The 23,206-nt window shown below is 45.3% G+C and overlaps 1 protein-coding gene across 2 annotated transcripts in view; it reads right to left on the bottom strand.

Moving 5' to 3' along the window:
- Positions 1–1,451: 1,451 nt before the first annotated feature.
- GNG4 (G protein subunit gamma 4) overlaps positions 1,452–23,206 on the bottom strand; it is a 100,221-nt gene continuing 78,466 nt past the window's right edge. For both annotated transcript variants that reach the window (XM_033197429.1, XM_033197428.1), the window contains one exon: positions 1,452–6,008. In XM_033197429.1, the coding sequence (XP_033053320.1) occupies positions 5,880–6,008 (129 nt within the window). In that variant the 3' untranslated portion in view covers positions 1,452–5,879. The remainder of the gene's footprint in view (positions 6,009–23,206) is intronic.

The following is a 23,206-nucleotide window of genomic DNA, read 5'->3' as shown; positions in this document are numbered from 1 at the left end:
CATGTTCTTCTCAGTGTTACAGAACAGGGGTCCTGATCCAGACCTCAGGACAGGGTTCTTGGATCTCACGCAAGAAAGAATTCAGGACCAGTCTGCAGGGCAAAGAGAAAGCAAGTTTATTAAGAAAGTAAAGGAATAAGAGAATGGCTACTCCATAGTAGCCCTGCGGGCTGCTGGTTGCCCATTTTTATGGTTGTTTCTTGATGATATGCCAAATAGGGGTGGATTATTCATGCCTCCTCTTTTTAGACCATATAGGGTAACTTCCTGATGTTGCCATGGCATTTTTAAACTGTCATGGCGCTGATGGGAGTGTAGCAAGGAGGACAACCAGAGAAGTCACTCTTGCGGCCGTCTTGGTTTTGCTAGGCTTTAGCCAGCTTCTTTACTGCAACCTGTTCTATCAGTAAGGTCTTTATGACCTGTATTTTGTGCTGACCTCCTATCTCATCCTGTGACATAGAATGCCTTAACCATCTGGGAATGCAGCCCAGTAGGTTTCAGCCTCATTTTACCCAGCCCCTACTCAAGATGGAGTTGCTTTGGTTCACACGCCTCTGACATCAGATCAGTGTTGCATGTTATTACTCTTATTATTTTCATCTCCAGTCTGAAGAGTCACCAAAACAAACTTCCTTCCGCCCTTTGGTTTGCTGGCTCCCCTGGCTCCCAGCAGCAGGGGGGCTGCTGACAATGGGCAGAGTTGTGGTTGAGTTCCATGGGGTCTGGAGCTGAGGATCAGAGGCAAGCCCTTCTGACTCATGTCATGGGGTCCCAGCGTGAAGCTGCTCTGTGATTGCCCTGAAACTCAACACGCCAGAGCTGCCACAGGGAGATGGCAGAGGCTGCTTGGTAGCTGAGAACAAGAGAGATGCCCTAGGAGATACTCAGAAACAATCCGAGGTTCAGAAGCAGGGCCAGAGCCCCCAGGGATGTGAGCAGAGTGGCCATCAGTGTTCCAGCCCCAGTGCATTAACACCTATGGGCTGGGTAACCTGGGCATCTGAGCTTGCATTCAGAGGTGTCATAGACGAGCCCCCTGGGGCCTGTGCTGCGGCTCCCTCCCCAACGGTGGTGTCTGATGACAGGGTTTTGCAGCAGGCCACCTCCTCCATCCATTCCTGATGGTCAGAAGGCAGGAGAGCCTGAGAGGACAACATCTCCATCATCACATGGGAACTCCCAGTGGGATTCCTCACTGTCTTCCCGAAAGACACAAATTCCACAGAGTTTGAGCATCTTGTTCATAGGGCCCCACCTGCGTGGTGGTGATGGCCTATTCTCCATCCAGATAACTGAGGGTCATAGTTTGTACTTTAAAATGACATCAAACATGCTCTTAAAATGCCCCACTAGCGATGCTAGTTATCATTAATGTAATGTTAATGGTATCTAAAGAGGAGTAAAAGTTTGAGCAAAGTGCCAAAAAAAAAAAAAAGTAGGATTCTTGATTGCAAGTCACAAAGCCCAACTTTTTATTAAAGCATAACATATACACAGAAACGTGCCCAAATCAAAAGTGTACAGCTCCAAGAGTGTTCACAAACAGAATGCACCCAAGTAACCGGCAACCAGATCAAGAAACAGAACATCCCAGAAGCACCCACCACCTCATGTCCCTCTTCTGGTTACTATCTTCTTAGGACTGATCTCTACTTGCAACCACAAGGATGAGTTTTGGGTTTTATACTGTATATAAATGGAATCCTATGGTGCATTTTTGCCTTATCTTGTTCACCACGAGGTTGGTGAATACACTCCAAGCTGGGGGTGGAGTTGCAACTCATTCCCATTGCAGTCTGGGATTCCATCGTGTGAATATACCCTAATGTGCTTATCCAACCAACATGGGCATTTGGGTGCTTTCCCGTTTGGGGTTATTATGGAGAGAGTTTTTGTGAAGATTTAGGGCGTTTCTCTGGATGAACACGATGAACACATGTACACACTTCTGTTGGGTATACACCTAGGGTTGGAATTGTTAGGTCATATACATTTACATCCAACTCAGGCTATTTCATTAAAGAATAAGGAATGTACTGGAAGGAGTTTGCTGGCTCAAAGAATTGACAGAAAACTAGAAGGGAGATCTGTAGTAAGATAGGTGGAGGCGGAGACAGCTCAGCAAGTCCAATGAGTGGAGCAGAAATGACATTCCCAGGACCCTGCCATCCCTGGACATTGCTACCAGTGGACACACCATCCCTTCAGCCTGCCAGCGCTAGACACCTGCCTTACTGGATGACTACCAACCCCGGACCACGGTGACTTCCTTGAAATGAGTCTCAGCATCCCTTCATTTCTGTGTCACATTCTCCAGGCTCATAGCCCCAAGCAAGGGTCCAGGTAGTCCACCCCAGGTCAATGACCACTTCCCGACTGGTATGGGGCTGGAAGCAGGGTGTGCCTGAGGGACAGGGAATACCTCCTTTCTTCAGCTTCCACAGTGGGTACTACCCACCACTAAGTTTATATCTAAGGCATGATGTCCCTGCTACAGGAAGGGAGGGGAGATGCTGTACAGTTAAGCTGAAAACACAAAAATGACAACTGTTCTCACAGCTGCACTCCATAATGCAAGCAGGCTTTATTCCATTCATCTTCCACTGACAGAGTGGGGGAGGTCAGTGACATGTCTGTGGATCTCATAGCTCATGTGCAGAAATCTGCATCTAAGAAGAGGGAGCTAGGCCAGGTGCTGTGGCTCACGCCTGTAATCCCAGCACTTCGGGAGGCCAAGGCGGGTGGACCACTTGAGGTCAGGGGTTCAAGACGAGCGTGGCCAACATGGTGAAACTCTGTCTCTACTAAAAATACAAAAATCAGCCAGGTGTGGTGGTGGGTGCCTGTAATCCCAGCTCCTTGGGAGGCTGAGACACGAGAATCGCTTGAACCCAGGAGGTGGAGGTTGCAGTGAGCCAAGATTGCGCCACTGCACTTCAGCCTGGACGACAGAGCAAGACTGTCTCAAAAACAAAAAAAAAAAGAAGTGGAAGCTGGGTTCACGACCACTCTAGGAAGGGTGACCCATCTCAAAATGACATAGGTCTGGAAGAGGTGCAATAAAAGTACAGAAAAGCATCTCATAGCGGGAGGTAAGGAAGAGAGAAGGAAAAGGAAAAGGAGAGAGAACAAAAGGGAGTCTGAATCTGGAGGGACGGGACATGTAAAAACAACGCGGAGAAAGTTTGGTGGAAGAAGAAAGCAGCATTTTTTTGACCTGACAAAGCAGCATTTTTTTGATGCTCTCCGTGCTGTCCCACTTTCTCAGCTTCTCTGATGTGCTTTTGTGACTTGTGCTTTGCTTCATCGGGTTAATGATGTTGGCGTGAACCACAGAATAAAGAGATCCTGGTCATAAACTGCACTATCAAAGGATCTGAGGTCTTAGCGTCACATCCAGCATACAATTCTGTTCTAGTTTGAGCATCTTAACAACACTGATATTACCAGTGAGCTGATAATGAAACTCAGAATGGGTTTTAACAAAAGAAGCAAGGAATAAAAATGTCCTAAATCCATTTACGAGGGCAGCAAGTCATTAATTGATCTGAAAATTATATGTGCCTCTTTGCAGGCAATTTTATTCATCCAACAGAACCATGGTCTCTTTGAAGTCATCCATTCTTCCCTATATTATACCATGGCATTTAGTACATTTATTTGTTTTAAATGATAATCAGAGCTTTCATCTGTGTAGCATCTCTGTTTCCTTTAGACAGAAAGGCAGGATAATTACCATTAAACCCAATCTGCAGGTTAGAACATTTCAGGCACACAATGGCCTGCTCTGTATCACACAGCAAGTCTCGGTCAGAACTAGGGAGACAGGCAGTTTCCAAATAAACAGAATAGAACAAACTTAGACAAAGAGCTCTGCTCCCACAGTGTATTCTCCTCTTTCATCAGGGTTCTATGAGTTTGGTTTAGGTAGGGTCTTCAGGTTGATCTTAGACAATCCAAGAGCTAATTCATCAATGTCTAGCGTTTCCTTGGGGCATCCATGAATCACCTTCCTTAAACTGCCAAAATTCGGCTTCCTCCTGGTGAACGTGGGAAGTGAAGTGTGCCGTGGGTTGGTGCAACAAAGGTGTTTGCTTCACGGTGTGCAGTTAAGATAGTCTGCGAGTCTCCCTACCTGCAAACAGGTAGACCTGGAAGGTAGCACAGTTCAGGGGGCTAAGGGAACTCTGGGGCCGGGCTGCCTGCCCTCAAACCCCAGTTTTTCTGCTTACCATGTGTAACCTTGGGCAAACTACATAAACTTTTTGTGCCTCAGTTTCCCCTCACTCTAAAACAGACATATGGCCGGGTGCACTGACTCACACCTATAATCCCAGCACTTTGGGAGGCTGAGGTGGGCAGATCACTTGAGGCCAGGAGTTGGAGACCAGCCTGGCCAACATGGTGAAAGCCCGTCTCTACTAAAAATACAAAAATGAGCCAGGTGTGCTGGCCTGCGCTTGTCATCCCAGCTACTAGGGAGGCTGAGACATGAGGATCATTTGAACCTCGGAGTGGAGGTTGCGGTGAGCTGAGATTGTGCCATTGCATTCCAGCCTGGGCAACAGAGCAAGGCTCTGTCTCAAAAAGATGAAAAAATAAAACAAAACAGACATGCACTTATGGTATTTATTGTTGGAAGATTAAGTACCTTAATGCACACCAATGCTCAGATGACTAGGGGGCACACAGGGGGCTGCTGTCACCATGACTCACTCCTGCAGAGGAGGGACTGCCCTAGTAAAACCTCAGCGGGCCCAGAGCTGTGTCCAGAACAGGTCCTTATATTACTGCAGCCCACAATGGAACTACTGAGTAGGAGCCAAAAGAGGAGGGAGCAGGAAGAGGTGGCATTTGGAGAGGGGAGACCGCACACACAGGTCTGCTACAGCATATCAACGGCATGGGGTACTTTTACAGTCAAGTTGACTTCAGTGTCTGCCCACCATCTATCTTTGTGCCCACCACTGAAACAAGGGACATCCACCATGGCCCCGGGAGGATACGTTAAGAAAACCATTCCACGGCTGGGCGGGGTGGCTCACGCCTGTAATCCCAGCGCTTTGGGAGGCTGAGGCGGGTGGATCACAAGGTCAGGCATTTGAGACCAGCCTGACCAACATGGTGAAACCCTGTCTCTATTAAAAATACAAAAAATTAGCTGGGCATGGTGGTGCGTGCCTGTAATCCCAGCTACTCAGGAGGCTGAGGCAGGAGAATCGCTTGAACCCGGGAGGTGGAGGTCACAGTGAGCCGAGGTCGCACCACTGCACTCCAGCCTGGGCAACGGAGCGAGACTCTGTCTCAAAACAACAACAACAACAATAACAACAACAACAACAACAAAAAGAAAACCATTCCAATCCTGTGGGTTGTCTTCACTAGGATGATGGAAATGCAGGAACTAGAGAACCTCTGCAGCTGCTTTCTCCAGGAAAGGAGATGAAAACATTATGTTTCAGTTGGCCAAAATGCTCTAATTTGATACTGAATATTGCAAATCAGAGATATTTAGGCATAGTTTTTTTTTTTTAAATAAGTTGTCCCCTGAAATGTATTAATATGATATAAACTTGGAAATTGATGTTTAAAAATTTTAAACTCTTAAGTCCAGACTTATTTTTACATGGCACATTTGTTATTTGGCTATAAAAATTTTGATTTTCTTTGCCAATAATGAAAATAACATGAAAATGAAAAGAAAAAAATGAAATTGAATGCCACGAAGAAAACAGATGAAAACATAAGACAAGCCCCGGCCACCATTGGCTGGGCAGGGATGGGTGTTGGTCTCACTCCCTAAGGCTTAGAGCATGCATGGTCTCTACAGGGGACTTTGAAGGTCAGAAAAGGAGGCGTTTTCATCACACGTGAAGTTAGAGAATGGTACAAAAGAACTTCTTCTCGCGAAAGGGGTTTTCTGACGCAGGCACTGGAATGATGAGAGGATCTTCCCGCACGTGAGCTTCACAGTAGGCCAGGAGGTCCGCAGCTGCCTGGGAGACCTGTGAGGGCACAGAGCACAGGCATTTGGCTAAAGGCCCCTTCACAGAGTGGGTCCAGGGAAGAGGTGTCCACGTAGAGTGGGGATAAGCCCTAGGATAGGCTTTATAGTGCACACAGCCTATGACAAGGTCATGCCCAGGCTGGAGGGAGGGTTCGTGCAAACCCAGGAGACTGGTTCGAAGTGTGCCTCCAAGAAAGGGAGGCCGCCCTTGCAAGGCAGGTCAGCATGGAGACAGGAATAAGGGATGGCAGGAAGCCCAGACAGCCTTGCTATACTCTTGAGTAGGTGAGGAGTGGAGGCTCCAGGACAGTAGTCTCACAATGACTTTGCTAAACCGTTTCTGGAAGAATAAAGCAGAAGGCAGCCCCTGGCCACGCCAGTGTGATCATATTTATTATCATTATTAGTGGTTTTATTGCAATCCACTCTTGTGACCAACACAGAGAGACACTTCATCCTCCTCAACAGAACTCGTATTTAGCTATGTTTTAGAAGCATACATGTTTTATTTTTATTTATTTAGTTTTTGAGGCAGAGTCTCACTCTGTTGCCCAGGCTAGAGTGCGGTGGCGCAATCCCCACTCACTGCAACCTCCATCTCCCGAGTTCAAGTGATTCTCCTGCCTCAGCCTCCCAAGTAGCTGAGATTACAGGCACCCACCATGCCCAGCTAATTTTTGTATTTTTTGTAGAGATGGGGTTTCACTATGTTGGCCAGGCTAGTCTCAAACTCCTGACCTCAGGTGATCTGCCCACCTTGGCCTCCCAAAGTGCTGGGATTACAGGCATGAGCCACCGTGCCCGGCCAGCACACATGTTTCAACTTGGAGTGGCCACTCCCCTGCGGCGAGAGGTGCTCCTGACCAGAAAGTTCTTTCCCCTGCATTTCTTTCCAGGCTTATCTGAAGCCTGCTGGCGCATGGCAGTTGTACATCAAACTGTCTCCAAGCTCAAGCCCAGAGGAAGAGCAGGTTGCGAGAGGGCGGGGTGCGGACAAGCATTTGCTAACAGGGAGAGGCAGTTACAAGCTTATTTTGTTCATGGTCTGTGTCATGTGCTTGGCAAATAAATGGCCTGTGCATTAACTCATCCTGCCAATTAGGCTGTTCTGCCTGTGAGTGTTTATTAGAGGATTACAGGCAGAGGTAAGTACATAGCAGTCAAATGAAATCCTTTTAGTACATTCAATGTCTAAATCTTCCCTAGAATGATAAAAATGTTCCACAGATGAAGAAAAAAATGTTTCGAAAACTCCAGCTACACAGGCCATACACATTCCCGTCTGGGTTTTAAAAATTGGCTCATCTTTCAACATTTTACAGAGATTCTTCTGATTTTCAGTCCAGACCTAACCGCTTTAGCAATGGCTAGGAATAATTTCAGCAGAGATATACAATGAATCAACTAAACACATCACTCAAATAAATCAACTTAAAATTTAGCAGATGAGTCAATCTAAATCCTTACAAAGCCTACATTTGTTAAGAATGTGGCATGGAGAAATGAGTTCCTGTAAACATCAGGCTTCTAGTTCTACCCCCGCCCCTAAGCCAGCTGTGTGACCTTGGGTAAGTAGCTCAACCTTTCTGAGCTTCACTTCCTTCATTTGTAAAATTCAGGAGTGTTGGAGAGCTCTTTTTTTTTTTTTTTGAGGCGGAGTCTCGCTCTGTCGCCCGGGCTGGAGTGCAGTGGCCGGATCTCAGCTCACTGCAAGCTCCGCCTCCCGGGTTTACGCCATTCTCCTGCCTCAGCCTCCCGAGTAGCTGGGACTACAGGTGCCCGCCACCTCGCCCGGCTAGTTTTTGTATTTTTAGTAGAGACGGGGTTTCACCGTGTTAGCCAGGATGGTCTCGATCTCCTGACCTCGTGATCCGCCCGTCTCGGCCTCCCAAAGTGCTGGGATTACAGGCTTGAGCCACCGCGCCCGGCCGGAGAGCTCTAAGGTCTCAATTTACTCTAAAATGTCTATGATTCTACCTTTAATAGCATGGTCAGTATTTAAGATCCAAAAAATGTGTATGTTGAGTTTAATGGGAGTGTTTGAAGTTTGCAGTGGTTTACAGGAAGCCCATATAGGAATTTCCCAGATGTGTGAGGCCCAGAGGAAAACTGAATCTGTGGGGAGTCTGTGAAGCCATCACAAGGAGCTAGAGCACAGGCTTAGGGAAACAGACTCTGAGGCCCACAGGGCTGTGATAGACACACAAGAGAATGGAATCACATGGTGAGTGCTGCAAACTCAGAGCCGTTGGGCTTGGGAGATTGAGCCCTCCCTTGCTGCCACCTTCTAAGGAAAGCTGAGTGCCCTCCCCAGCTGCTGGAGTCATGACCTCCTTAGTTTCCACTCCTGGCTTCTCACCATGCCCAGAGATGCAGAAGCTGCTGAGGTCTGGGGTCTCCCTCATGGCCACCATGTTAGGACAGCCACTAAATTCATCCAGTGGCCCCTCTGGCAACCCCTGGGCGGTGGTCTTCACTGCTGCCTGGGCAGCACATACAAGGCTGCAGTGTTGGAACAACCACATTGCTCCTCTAGGAGCCACTGTCCTCTTGGGTTTGCTAGGTCTGGACCCCTGACTCCAGTGAGCTCTTCTGGGAGCTCCGTTTAAGAATGGCTTGGCTGGACACAGTGGCTCACCTGTAATCCCAGCACTTTGGGAGGCCAAGGCAGGTGGATCGCCTGAGGTCAGGAGTTCAAGACCAGCCTGGCCAACGTGGTGCAACCCCGTCTCTACTAAAAATACAAAAAATTAACTGGGCGTGGTGGCGGGCACCTGTAATCCCAGCTACTCAGGAGGCTGAGGCAGGAGAATCGCTTGAATCCGGGTGTTGGAAGTTGCAGTGAGCTGAGATTGCACCACTGCACTCCTGTCTGGGCAATAAGAATGAAACTCCATCTCAAAAAAAGAAAAAAATAAATAATGTCTCGTCTGACCATCATGCCCTCTCCAGTTTTCTAGTTTTCACTTTTCCCATCTACTTCATTTTTTGGGGGCATGCTCCAGTTTCATCTGAATTCTCTATAATCCTCATTATGCCATTCAGGAAGGAAGTATTCACTATCTACCCTTTAGCTAATTCAAAGGATGCAAGGGAAAGAACAAGGCCCTCTAGAAGATCTCACTGTGATCTCAAACATGATGTAGTCACTATAATAATCCATGTGTGCTGAAATGTCACAAAAGAACACTTGCACGCCACTGTGGATCCATGATGAGAGGCCAGGAGACGGGCATCTGACAACCTGTCCAGTCCCACACAGTAGTGGACACCTTGGTGAATCTGCCCCCATTCTCCAGAGGGCAATCACTGGACTTCTGGGCCCAGAAACATGATTTCCTGGCACACTCAGAATGGATCATCTCTTGTGGCTGACCCATATTAAACAAGCTCAGGAGGCAGCTGGATAAAACCATAATACAAATAGAAGCTAACATTTACATTTACTGATCGCGTCTCAGGTGCCAGCAGTGTGCTACATGCAACAGATGTACTATGCCATTTAATTCTTCTGGTAAGTACGATTCTAGCCTGGGCAACATAACAAGACTCTACCACAAAATGAAAAAAATAGCCAGGCATGATGGTGCACACCTGCAGTCCCAGCTACTCAGGAGGCTGAGGCAGGGACATCGCTTGAGTCTGGGAGTTCAAGGCAGTGAGCTGTGATCGCACCACTGCACTCCAGCCTGGGTGGCAGAGCAAGATCCTGTCTCCAAAAAAAAAAAAGTACAATTCTTTATTTATAATTGACAAATAAAAATGGAATATATCTATGGTATACAACATGATGTTTTGATACATGTATACATTATAGAATGGTTAAATCAAGCTAACTGACACATCCATTACCTCATGTACTTTTCTTTGTGGTTAAAAACATGTAAAATTTACTCTTTTAGCAATTTTCTTTTGTCTTTTGAGATGGAGTCTCACTCTGTCATCCAGACTGGAGTGCAGTAAGGCTATCTCAGCTCACTGTAACCTCCGCCTCCGGGGTTCAAACAGTTTTCCTGCCTCAGCCTTCTGAGTAGCTGGGATTACAGGCTCCTGCTACCATGCCTGGCTAATTTTTTATTTTTGGTAGAGATGGGGGTTTCACCATGTTGCTCAGGCTGGTCTCAAACTCCTGACCTCAGGTGATCTGCCTGCCTCGGCCTCTCTATAATCTGTGCTGGGATTACAGGCATGAGCCACTGAGTCTGGCAAGCCATTTTCAAGTATACATGATAAGTACTATTCTTAAAGCCACTTTACAGATGAGGAGACTGAGGCACAAAGGTTAAGAAGGTCACCCATCTATTAAGAGAGGAAACCAGGGCCGGGCATGGTGGCTCATGACTGTAATCCCAGCACTTTGGGAGGCCGAAGCGGGCAGATCACAAGGTCAGGAGCTTGAGATCATCCTGGCCAACATGGTGAAACCCCGTCTCTACTAAAAATACAAAAATTAGCTGGGCGTGGTGGCCCATGCCTATAATCCCAGCTACTCAGGAAGCTGAGGCAGGAGAATCGCTTGAACCAGGGAGTCAGAGGTTGCAGTGAGCGGAGATCACGCCATTGCACTCCAGCCTGGTGACAGAGCGAGACTCCATCGCAAAAAAAAAAAAAAAAAAAGAGAGAGAGAGAGCGCGAGGGAGAAAGCAGCAGAATTTGAAGCTAAGCTATACTATACTACAGACGTCCCCAATCTTTTTGGCACCAGGGAGTGGTTTCATGGAAGACAGTTTTTCCACTAACTGGGGATGGGGGGATGGTTTCGGGATGATTCAAGTGCATTACATTTATTGTACACTTTATTTCTATCACTATTACATTGTAATACATGATGAAATAATGATGTACAATTCACCATAATGTAGAATCAATGGGAGGCCTGAGCTTGTCTTCCTGCAACTAGATGGTCCCATTTGGAGGTGATGGGAGACAGTGACAGATAGACACAGGATTCTCATAAGGAGCTTGCAACCTAGATCCCTCACACACACAGTTCACAACTGGGTTTGTGCTCCTGTAAGAATCTAATGCCGCTGCTGATCTGACAGGAGGCAGAGCTCAAGCGGTAATGCAAGCAATGGGGAGCACCTGTAAATACAGATGAAGTTTTGCTTGCTCACCTGCTGCTCACCTGCTGCTGTGCGGCCCAGTTCCTAACAGGCCACAGACTAGTACTGGTCCATGGCCCAGGGGTTGGGGACCCCTTTTCTACTACACAGAATCTACACTTGATACGGAATCTATAATCTACACTGTATGCAGAGTCTATACTCAGCCGCCATACTACAGCAGCTGCTTTGTTAATTGACAATGAGACCCGTAATTCTCAAGTGGCCTGAAACGTTCTCACCTGCCCAGCCAGCGCACAAGAGGAGAGATCCTTGTGGAACAACTACCTGGGAGCTCACAGGACCAGAAGAAGGAGCGTCTTCCACCTAGAGTGTCTTAGGTCATTTCATTTAACTTAGAGACAGGAAGTGTCTTCAGCTGGGACTTACCCTCTGTCCCCGCACCCTGAGAAGTGCGGGATGGACACAGTCACTGTGGTCTCCAAGACACCCCTTCCTCTAGGCTGTGACCTGCCAATCCCCTTCTGTCTACACATACAATCCAGCTAGTCAGAAGTTGGCTGGTTAAACTGTCACGACGGCTTTCTTCCCCTTGATCAGTTTACCTGTCCAGGTGGTTATCAGCATCCAGCATGGGCCAATTTGACTCTTTCAATTCTCTGGGAGCAACCTCAAGGGGGCGCCTCACTGTGGAAGCTGCATTATCAACCAGTACATCATGTACATCATGACCAAGCATTAAAGGAGTGGGCTCAAAAAATGTTGGGGCTTTGGGGAACAGCTCAGTCAAGGAGAGGTCAGCTTGGGCCCACGTTCTACTCCATAGCGGAGTAACTTCTTCCCTTACAGCCCAGTGTCTGCAACACCCTAACAATTATGCTGTTAATGGTCTGGACTTGCCAGGTCTAAGCAGGTCTAATCTAGGAATTTTTCTATCACCTCCCAAAGGTGATGCTGTACTTGATGCCACAATTTTTCTTGCAAGAAAACGAGTTGTTCTTAGGTTGCTTCCTTTTGTTGCTTTAAGATCACAGTTGCGTTTGCTGAGTTATAACTACACTCCTCTGGCTTGCTGAATCCTGTCCGTGTATCCATGCAACAGGAATGCACACACAATGAAGCCAGTATTAGTGCCGATCAAGAAGTGCTCAGTTTAAGCCTGAATGTATGGATCTGGGTTGGTTCCATGCAACATTAATTTCCTAGGTGCACTCAGAATTACTGAAATGTAACACTGTGAAGAATGGCCCACTTAGGCACAGCTGTGTCTAATAGAGCATAAGTCATCTTATAGCAAAATAGTCAAGGGAGTTTTCCACCTTCATCACCCCCTCTTTTCACATAGTGTCTAGAGTCCTATATAACCTGTATAACCAAAGTATCTTGGGTAACCCCTGAAGTTTATTGTTAATGTGATCTGAAAAGATAAATATAGGTAATGACCATCTTAATGAGCCTGATACATGAAAGGTGGCGTCCCAACAAATAGCTCAGTATCCAGGCATTAATTAACCTAAGTCTGCTCCTTCCGCTGAGAGGGAGAGTTTTCTTAATCAGCCCTAGATTGATGTTTATGGTTGGAGGTTTCCTTCAACACGTACCAAATAGGGGTTGCAGACACCGCCAGATCCCATTAAACATCTGCCATCTTTGGAACATAAAGTAGACAATTTGCTTTCAAAGAGAAAATCTTATTCTGGTAGAAAATTGAAAATTCCTTTACTGTGTATGCCTTCTCATCAAGCCTGAATTCGGCTTTCCCTCAAGTTTGCTGTGATGAAATGCCTGGAGCATCTCTGTGCCTCCCCGTCTTAGTATTGAACTGTTAGAGTTACAAGACAACAGATGTTGAAAAGAATCGGTAGCTTGGGAACAACTGTGGAATTTTACCATCACATTTCAGAGTAAAAGAGGTGATTAAAGCAGCCCAAGTTAGCACATAATCCTGTTAGTTGCACTATAATTACAAGCTTCAATGATGGGAGAAAATGCCGCAATTACCATAGTCACATTCCGTGACAAGACAGATGACATAATTATTATTCTGGCTGTGACACCCACTGCATTTATCCTTTGCATCTGAAGTAGACAGACCCACACCTATTTCTAAGCAACCCTGGTCTAGTTAACAGCACTACTGGAGATCAATTAAAAGCACCTAGGTTGGCTTTGCCTGTTTCTCCTTCTACTCCAAAAAACAAAGCAGGATTACAGTTAATGGCACAGCCAGGTTGCAGCTAGCATGGTGTAATGGTATATTTTACAAGGTCAAATTTGGTGCACACACCACTAGAAGATATCATATACTGCTTATCCTCAGCGGGATCCTCGGGACATTACAGGTATATACCCTACCTCTAAATTCTCAGCAAGCACTGCAGGGTGAATTCTTGTGCTTTTTTTTTTTTTTTTTCCTCCTAACACTGGGAAATATTTGAGACCCACACACCAGTTCCTAAGGGCAATCTCTAGATACTTTCATATTATAGCTTTCAGTGGATCCCAGTAACTACTTCGTACTATTCCTGGTCAACGTGGGCAATTCTTACTTGTTGGTGGATGGCCTGTATGGGGAGAGGCTTCCGCCCAGTGGTTGGGTCCTAGGCCACAGGCAACATCTAGTTGAGAGTGGGTTAGGTTATATCTGAAGGTGGAAACCAGAGAGGGGAGAGTGGGTGATATGTATGAATAAAAGAATAATTCAACAGAGTCTGTCTCTGAATCCTTAAGTCAAATGTCCATAACAGTGGACTAGCCACTGTGAACTACTTTCAGCATAGGCTTTTTTTTCCACATCAAAAGTTGATTGCACATTGGGAGCTAAATCTAAGATGCTTGTAAAAGAGTTGTAATATTACCAAATTAACTTAAGTAAGAGTTGTTCTCACATGGCCTTCAGCACAGGAATATTAGAGTCAGAGGTTGCAGTGAGCTGAGATCACGCCATTGCACTCCAGCCTGGGCAATAGAGCAAGACTCTGTCTCAAAAAAAAAAAAAAAGAAAAAGAAAAAAGAAAAGGAAGAGAATTTGCTGGGATTTTGACTGGGATCACATTGAATCTACAGATCAAGTTGGGAAAAATTGCTGTTTTAACTATATTGAGTCTTCTTATCCATGAACATGGACTATCTCTCCATTTTATTTAGATGTTTGATTTTTTTCCCTCAGAGTTTTGTAGTTTTCCTCATACAGATCTTGTGCATATTGAATATATCTGGTATATTTTCACTCATCTTTTTACATTCAACCTGAGTCACTTTATTTTAGGTCTATGTGTAATGCGAAATATATTCTTTTTAAAGGTTAAATCTGATCATCTAAATTAGTTTTCCCACTTAACACTTATTATTAAGATAGATATAGTTGATATTGTTTCTGCTGTCTTATTTTGTTTTTTGAAACTTTTACGTTCTCTTTTGTTTTCTAGTTTATGTTCCATGGTCTTTATTTCTTGTCATCCAGTAATTAAGAAGTGTAGGCTGGGCACGATGGCTCACACCTGTAATCCCAGCACTTTGGGAGGCCGAGGTGGGCGGATCACTTGAGGTTGGGAGTTTGAGACCAGCCTGGCCAACATAGTGAAACCCCATCTCTACTAAAATTACAAAAATTAGCCGGGCATAGTGGTGCGCACCTGTAGTCCCAGCTACTTGGGATTGCTTGAACCCCGGAGGCAGAGGTTGCAGTGAGCAGAGATTGCTCCATGGCACTCCAGCCTGGGCGACAGAGTGAAACTCTATCTCAAAAAAAAAAAAAGCATTTAATCTTTATAGCCTTAATATGTTTATAATGTTAATCAATTTCAGAAATGAAGTTATATTGATTGATTCACATCTATGAAATATGAAGAAATTGGCTATACTGGACAGTTATCATGCATGTTTTCCCCTAGCAACTGAACCCCTTCACTGGTTGGAGGAGTTATCTACTTTATGAGTCCTTGTGTGGGGAAACAATTCTTTCTCTTAATAGATCTGAAAATGTCAAATACTCACCTTCCCAGAATCTCTTGCAACTTCGCACATGTGACTCTGTTTCTATCTGACACACATGTGCCAGACTTCGACTTATGATCTGAGGGGGAAGACATTACGAGCTTTTGTTCTGGTGGCAGTGGCCCTGGCTAGAAGGTTGAGTTCCTGGCTCAGAGTGACAGTGGTACAAACTGTAGCATGTAGTGCTGGGTGGTGATTGCCGCAGTTCCCACCTCAGACTGTTCTGCAGTGTGGTTTTGAGTGCTGTTCCCAGAAGATGAATCTTAAGCCCCCTTCTCTAGACTTCCCAACGATTTTATAAGCTATTCAAAATCCCTTTAATAAATTCCTTTTATAATCAACTTAGATGCTTATCAACAGTGGACTGGATAAAGAAAATGTAGTATATACACACCATGAAATACAATGCAGCTATAAAAATGAGTGGAATTGTGTCCTTAGCAGCAATATGAATACAGCTGGTGGCCATTATCCTAATTGAATTAATGCAGGCACAGAAAACCAAATACCACATGTTCTCATTTATAACTGGGAGCTAAACATTGAGTACACATGGTCACAAAGATGGGAACGAGAGACACCAGGGCCTACTTGAGGGGTGACAGAGGAGGAAGGTAAGGGCTGAGAAACTACCTATTGGGTACTATGCTCACTACCTGGGGGATGAAATCACTTCTACACCAGACCCTACTGACATGCAATTTACCCACATAACAAACTTGCACGTGTACCCCTTGAACCTAAAATTAAAGTTGAAACTAACCAACTAACTAAATTCCTTTTATATTTACTCAGCCAAGGTAAGCTTCTGTTATTTGTAATAAAGACCATTGGACTGACAGGTGGCCATATTTACACTCTCCTCTTTTCTCCCTCCCCCATTTTAATGTAAGTATTTTCTAGGATTGTCATAGTCTACTACCGACAAATGTTTATTTTTATATCATATAGATTTCTGAGAAGAATGATAAAAATTACATTTTGTAAGAGCGGTCACCATAGCTATTATTATTTTTTTTAGACAGAGTCTCACTCTGTCGCCAGGCTGGAGTGCAGTGGTGCAATCTCAGCTCACTGCAACCTCTGCCTCCCGGGTTCAAGAGATTCTTCTGCCTCAGCCCCCTGAGTAGCTGAGACCACAGGCGTGCGCCACCACGCCCAGCTTATTTTTGTATTTTTAGTAGACACCAGGTTTCGCCGTGTTGGCCAGGATGATCTTGATCTCTTGACCCTGCCTCGGCCTCTCAAAGTGCTGGGATTATAGACATGAGTCACCGTGCCCGGCCAATTATTCTTAATTTTAAGTTTACATTGATTGAATAACCCTGCAACTTCTTTCATACTATGCCATCCCCATGTGGAAGTTACTTCGATTCAGTCAGCTGGCTGGATCCTATGTTACACACATGTATGTGCAGAGTCCAGAGGAGGCAGGAGACCATCCGGGCCATGGTGCTGGTAAGAAACCTGAACAGAAGGTCGTCTCTGAGCAAGTCAGAGTCTAAAGAAACAGTGTGGCAGTTGGCCCGGCACAGTGGCACACCTGTAATCCCAGCACTTTGGGAGGCTGAGGTGGGCAGATCACCTGAGGTCAGGAGTTCGAAACCAGCCTGGCCAATACGGTGAAAACCCGTCTCTACTAAAAATACAAAAATTAGCCAGGCATGGTGGTGGTGGGCGCCTGTAATCCCAACTACTCAGGAGGCTGAGGCAGGAGAATCACTTGAACCTGGGAGGCGGAGGTTTCAGTGAACCGAGATCATTCCACTGCACTCCAGCCTGGGCTTGAGACAGAGTGAGACTCTGTTTCAAAAACAAACAAACAAGCAACAACAACAGAAAAACACTGTGGCAGTGACTAGAAGAACCCCAAAGGTCCTGGGAATAAAGAACAACCACAATGGGCTGGTGCAAGCTCTTCGTCAGGCTCCCAAGGTGAGAGAATTGGTTGAGCTCAGGAGTTTGAGACCAGTCTGGGAAACATCGCGAGACCCCCATCTCTACTAAATTTTTTTTTAATTAGCTGGACATGGTGGTATATGCCTACTTAGGTTTGCTTAGGTTTGACAGCCTCTCAGGGTGGAACTTTTGAAATACGAGGCAGTAGACTGCCCAGTCGTTCCTATGGAGTTTGATATCAGCCTCACTGGTGACCTAGTGTTCTTTTTGCTGCTGCTACTGATGTTTGTGCATTTCATGAGCTCACACAGATGGACAGAGGTCCCTTATTTGGTACCTTCAGTCAATGGAGTAAGAAAGTTGTCTGATACCCAGATCTGAAGGTATTAAGAGTAAGAATTGAGAAGACCGACTCTATCACACTGATAAAGAATTAAGCAGAATTCTAGAGAATTAAGCAGAATTCTAGGACTGAATACTGACCCAGAAACTATAACTTGGCAAAGACCATTTGGATCCCAGTGATGGATATCGGAGGCAGATCACCTTTGGGAGGTCGAGGCAGGTGGATCACTTGAGGTCAGGAGGTCAGGAGACATCAGACTGATGTCTCCATGATGAGTGAAATCGTGAGTGTTCTGTCTTTCAACAGTGCTCTAAAACAGGGGTCCCCAACTCCCTGCCAGGGACCAGTACCAGTCCATGGCCTGTTAGGAAACGGGCTACACAGCAGGAGGTGAGCGGCGAGCTAGCAAGTGAGCATTACCGCATGAGCTCCGCCTCCTGTCAGATCAGCGGAGTCCTCAGATTCCCATAGGAGCGTGAACCCTATTGTGATCTGTGCATACCAGGAATCTAGCTTGCATGCTCCTTATGAGAATCTAATGCCTGATGATCTGTCACTGTCTCCCAATACCTGTCTTGTCTAGTTGCAGGAAAACAAGCTTAGGACTTCCACTGATTCTACATTATGGTGAGTATGTAATAATAACAGCAATAAAGTGCACAATAAATGTAATGCTTGAATCATCCCCAAACCGTCCCCCACTGCCTGTGGAAAAACTGTCTCTGACGAAACCAGTTCCTAGTGCCAAAAAGATTGGGGACCGCTGCTCTAAAAGATAGGAGAGACTGGGGAAAATGGCTGTGCTATCTAATGAGAACAGGGATGCTACCAGTGCTGAAGATTTGGGCGTGAGTGCTGCCTTGACAATGCTATGAAGGATGCCTCAAGCCCAATCTCATACAGATTCAGAGGGAATGCTAATATTTATCTGATGGACATGAAGCCCTCCAGCACAGCAGGTCCAACAGCACGAAGACTTGTTGATTCTGAATGCCCTATAGTGATGGAAGCTGGATTTGGAGATAACTTTGTCTTGAAAGCATTTTCTTAAAAGGATTATTATTATTATTATTATTATTACTGAAATAAAGTCTTGCTCTGTTGCCCTGGCTGGAGTGCAGTGGTGAGACCATAACTCAAAGCAGCCTCTGTCTTCTGGGCTCAAGTGATCCTCCCGCCTCAGCCTCCTGAGTAGGCACATACCACCATGTCCAGCTAATTAAAAAAAAAAAAAAATTTAGTAGAGATGTGGTCTTGCTCTGTTTCCCAGACTTATCTCAAACTCCTGAGTGCAAGCAATTCTCCCACCTTGGCCTCCCAAAGTGCCAGGATTACAGACGTGAGCCACTGCACCCAGCATAAAAAAAGTTTAATTATAGGACTATATGTTTATACAAATATGTGTACATATATATATACATATAGGTGTATTTCTATAAAACATATATGACATAAAATGCATTGTCTTAACTATTTTTAAGTATACAGTTCAGTAGTATTAAGTATATTCACATTCTTGTGCAACTATCAGTACCATCCCTCTCCAGAAATTGCAAAACTGAAACTCTGCTTCCATTAAACAACTCTCCATTCTCTCTTTCCCCCAGCTCCTGGAGACCACCATTCTCCTATCTGTTTCTATGAATTTGACTACTCTAGGTACCTCTTATAGGTGGAATACAATATTTTGACTTTTTGTGCCTGGCTTACTTCTGTTAGCACAGTGTCCTCAAGGTTCATTCATGTTGTCACATGTGTCCGAGTTTCCTTCCTGTTTAAGGCTGAATCATACTCTGTTTTAAGTATACACTACATTTTGTTTATCTATTCATCTATTGATAGACATTTAGGTAGCTTCTATGCCTTGGCTATCGTGAGTAAGCTGCTATTAATATGGATGTACAGATTTCTCTTCAAGACCCTACTTCCAATTCTTTTGAGTCTATTCATAGGTGATACATGGATTGTCTCACCTGATCCCATTTCTATACTATTGATTTGGGCCCAGAAATCCTCATAAGTAGGCAACAATGAGGAAGGGGTCCCAGGTTGGGGAGAACAATTGTTCTGAGAGACGGCTAACCACAAACAGCCCCTTGCACAACATCCTGTTCCCTCACTTTGCACGTAGCCCCAGCAGCAGGACTGTAACTACACGAAACCCCTCCAGCACGACCCTATAAAGCCTCCTTCCAGCCCTTGCCTTTTTGAAGACAGTCCCTTTTCTGCTGTGCTGCCCATTGCTTCCTTGCAACACACTTTCCTTCTAATAAATCTGCTTTTTTTTTTTTTTTTTTTTTTTAAACCTATGACTGCCTTGGCAAATTCCTTTAGCACTCATGATCCTGGCTGTAGTCATCACACCTGCAACAGGCCCTGCATCAAAGCAGGTGACTGAGCTGTTCCAAGTACATCAAGCCCATCCTTCCATGCCTCCAGTGCCTTCAGTGCCTCCTATGACTCAGATCGTGTGCGGATCCAGCCACGTGCAAGACCCTCAGCCCCTGCTCGGGAGGACCTTTTGACTGAGCAGGAATTTTCTCAGAAGCTTTCTTATGGTCTTAATGTATAGTATCATGTGTAAATTAACATAATTATGCACATCTGTATCTCCTACAATGAAATTCAATTGAATAAAATGAAATAAGTTTGCTAAAGAAAAGCAGCACGTATTTGCATTACATTTAAACTTCTGCATAATTGAGAATATATATATGTTGCCATGGACATAAATGGCCACTTGGTTGGGTAGAGAATTCATTGTAGATGCTGTTTCTCCTTGGGCTGACATCTTCAGAACTGTGGTGAAGTGTTGTCCAGACTGAGATTTTCCTCCTTTGTGGGTGAGGCACTGTAGTGTAGTGATAGTAACCAAGGTTCTGGGTTTGTATCCTTCCTTCATCAAATGGCAACTCTGGACCTCTTTTCTTTTCTTATCTCTTTTCTCTTTTGTCTTTTCTCTCTTCTCTCTTCTCTTTTCTTCTCTTCTCTTCTCTCTTCTTTTCTTTTCTTTTTTTCATTTCTCTTTTTTGAGATGGAGTCTTGCTCTGTTGTCCAGGCTGGAGTGCAGTGGCATGATCCTGGCTCACTGAAACCTTCTCCTCCTAGGTTCAAGCAATTCTCCTGCCTCAGCATCCCAAGTAGCTGGGACTACAGGTGCTCGCCACTACGCCTGGCTAATTTTTGTATTTTTAGTAGAGATGGAGTTTCACCATATTGGCCAGGCTGGTCTTAAACTTCTGACCTCAAGTGATCCTCCCACCTTGGCTTCCCAAAGTGCTGGGACAACAGGCGTGAGCCACTGCACCTGGCCTGGGCCTGTTTTCTTGTCTGTGAAATGGGTACTCATAGCACCAACATCTCAGGGCTGGTGTGAAAATTCAAGCTCCTAACACATAGTAAGAATGTACCCAGGTTGGGTGTGGTGGCTCACGCCTGTAATCCCAGCACTCTGGGAGGCCAAGGTGGGAGGATTGTTTGAGCTCAGGAGTTAGAGACCAGCCTGGGCAACATGGCAAAACCTAGTTCCAGCTACTTGGGAGGCTGAAGTGAGAGGATTGCTCGAGCTGGGGAGGTGGAGGCTGCAGTGAGCCAAGATCACGACACTGCACTCCAGCCTGGGTGACAGAGCGAGACCCTGTCTCAAAAAAAAAAAAAAAGAATGTAATCAAGGATAGGGGTATTTGTCCTAACTGACTGCTTCTTCTGCCTATATTCTTTTCTTTTTTTTCTTTTTTTCTTTTTAGATAGAGTTTTGCTCTTGTTGCCCAGGCTGGAGTGCAATGGCACGAACTTGGCTCACTAGATTCCTCATGACCTCCTTCCTTGTTTACTGAAGCAGTGTTTGAACGCCTCCCAGGTTCAAGCGATTCTCCTACCTCAGCCTCCTGAGTAGCTGGGATTACAGGCGCCCGCCACTACGCCCAGCTTATTTTTGTATTTTCAGGAGAGACAGGGTTTCACCATGTTGGCCAGGCTGGTCTGGAACTCCCGAACTCCGGTGATCTGCCTCCCCCTCGGCCTCCCAAAGTGCTGGGATTACAGGTGTGAGCCACTGCGCCCTGGCCTCTTCTGCCTATATTCTTAACGGGCTCTTTATTAGTAGTATTGTTTTGTTTTGTTTTTTGCTGTTGACTTATTTGTTGATGGGGAGATCACTCTTTCCTTTTGAGATTAAGACCCTCAGCAGTATTTATGTCTCAGTGTCGATCATTTCTCTCACACTCTTTTCTGGAATATGGCAAGCAGTTCGGACCTGCAGATTCAGGTCTTCCTTTATTTAATGAAGCCATTTTATGTTATATCCTTTAGAGTATTTTCTATTCCATTTATTCTCTCTGCCAGGAACATTTGCATACAAAGGTGGGAATGCTGTTGTCAGTCTGGATTTCTATCAGCTTCTAACTGCTTCGGTCTGACACTGCATCTGTTTGTTTTCTGTGCACCTTTCTGAAGCCTGTCTCCAGGTCATCACTGCGGTTTTCCACAGCATGTGTGACACACTCTGCTACTCCAGTGGTCCTCCTACCTCCCTCCAATTCTTTCCTTAGCTTTCCACCTTCCTTTCCAACTTATTAGTTTCATCTCTTCTGTTTTTTTTTTTTTTTCTTTTTGAGATGGAGTTTCACTGTCACTCAGGATGGAGTGCAATGGCGCGATCTTGGCTCACTGTAACCTCCGCCTCCTGGGTTCAAGCAATTCTCCTGCCTCAGCCTCCCTGAGTAGCTGGGATTACAGGTGCCTGCCATCATGCCCAGATAATTTTCGTATTTTTAGTAGAGACAGGGTTTCACCATGTTGGTCAGGCTGGTCTCGAACTCCTGACCTCAGGTGACCCGCCCGCCTCGGCCTCCCAAAGTGCTGGGATTACAAGTGTGAGCACCGTGCCTGGCCTAAATAAATTTTTAAAAGACAAGGTCTCACTCTGTGACCCAGGCTGGAGTGCAGTGGCGCATTCTCGGCTCTCTGCAACCTCGACCTCCCAGGTTTAGGTGATCCTCCCACATTAGCCTCTAGCTAGGACTACAGGTACATGCCACCACACCCGGCTAATTTTATCTATATCTATATCTTTTATTTTTTTGTAGAGATGGGGTTTTGCCATGTTGCCTAGGCTGGTTTTGAGCTCCTGTGCTCAGGCAAATCTGCCTTGGCCTCCCGAAGTGCTGGAATTACAGGCGTGAGCCACTGTGCCGGCCTTAAAATATTCTATAATACTACAATAGAAAATTGGGTAAAGGGTAGGAATAGCCAATTAGCAAAAGAAGAATTTAACATACAAAATTAGTTTAATTCCAGTAACAATCAATGAAATGTATGTTAAAATAACGAGGCGTCAGCAATCAAGAGATGGTATAACATAAAGGTTGAGAGCGAAGGCTCTGGAGACACACTCCCTGATTTCCTATCCCTGGGCTCTCACCACTTTCCAGCTGCTGAATTTTAGGCTAGTTAATTAATCTTTATAGACCTCAGTTTCCTCCTTTATATAATGGAGTACCCACTTCATTGGACTGCTATGAGAATTGAGTGAATTTAATGTGACTTGTTCAGAACAGCACACAGTAAGCACTCAGTAAGTGTTGGCTACTATTATTATTATCTGTTAAATTGGTATGGCATAATGAATGGCGTTTTGGGGGAGAATGTGGGAAAACAGCCATACATGACTGATAAAAATATAAATTGGTATCCCTTTCCATAGGGAAATTTGATATTGATTCAAACACTTTCTTGTGTATACAGTCATGTGTTGCTTAATGACGGGGATATGTTCTGAGAAATGGCTTGTTAGGTGATTTCATCATCGTAAGAACACCACAGAGTGTACTTCTGCAAACCTAGATGGTCTATCCGATTACACACTAGGGTGTAGCCTATAGATTACAG

Source organism: Trachypithecus francoisi, unplaced genomic scaffold (assembly GCF_009764315.1).
Source record: "Trachypithecus francoisi isolate TF-2019V2 unplaced genomic scaffold, Tfra_2.0 Lachesis_group5, whole genome shotgun sequence".
Classification (NCBI taxonomy): Eukaryota; Metazoa; Chordata; class Mammalia; order Primates; family Cercopithecidae; genus Trachypithecus; species Trachypithecus francoisi.
The sequence above is the reverse complement of the archived record's forward strand: the minus strand, read 5'-3'. Positions and strand labels throughout refer to the sequence as shown.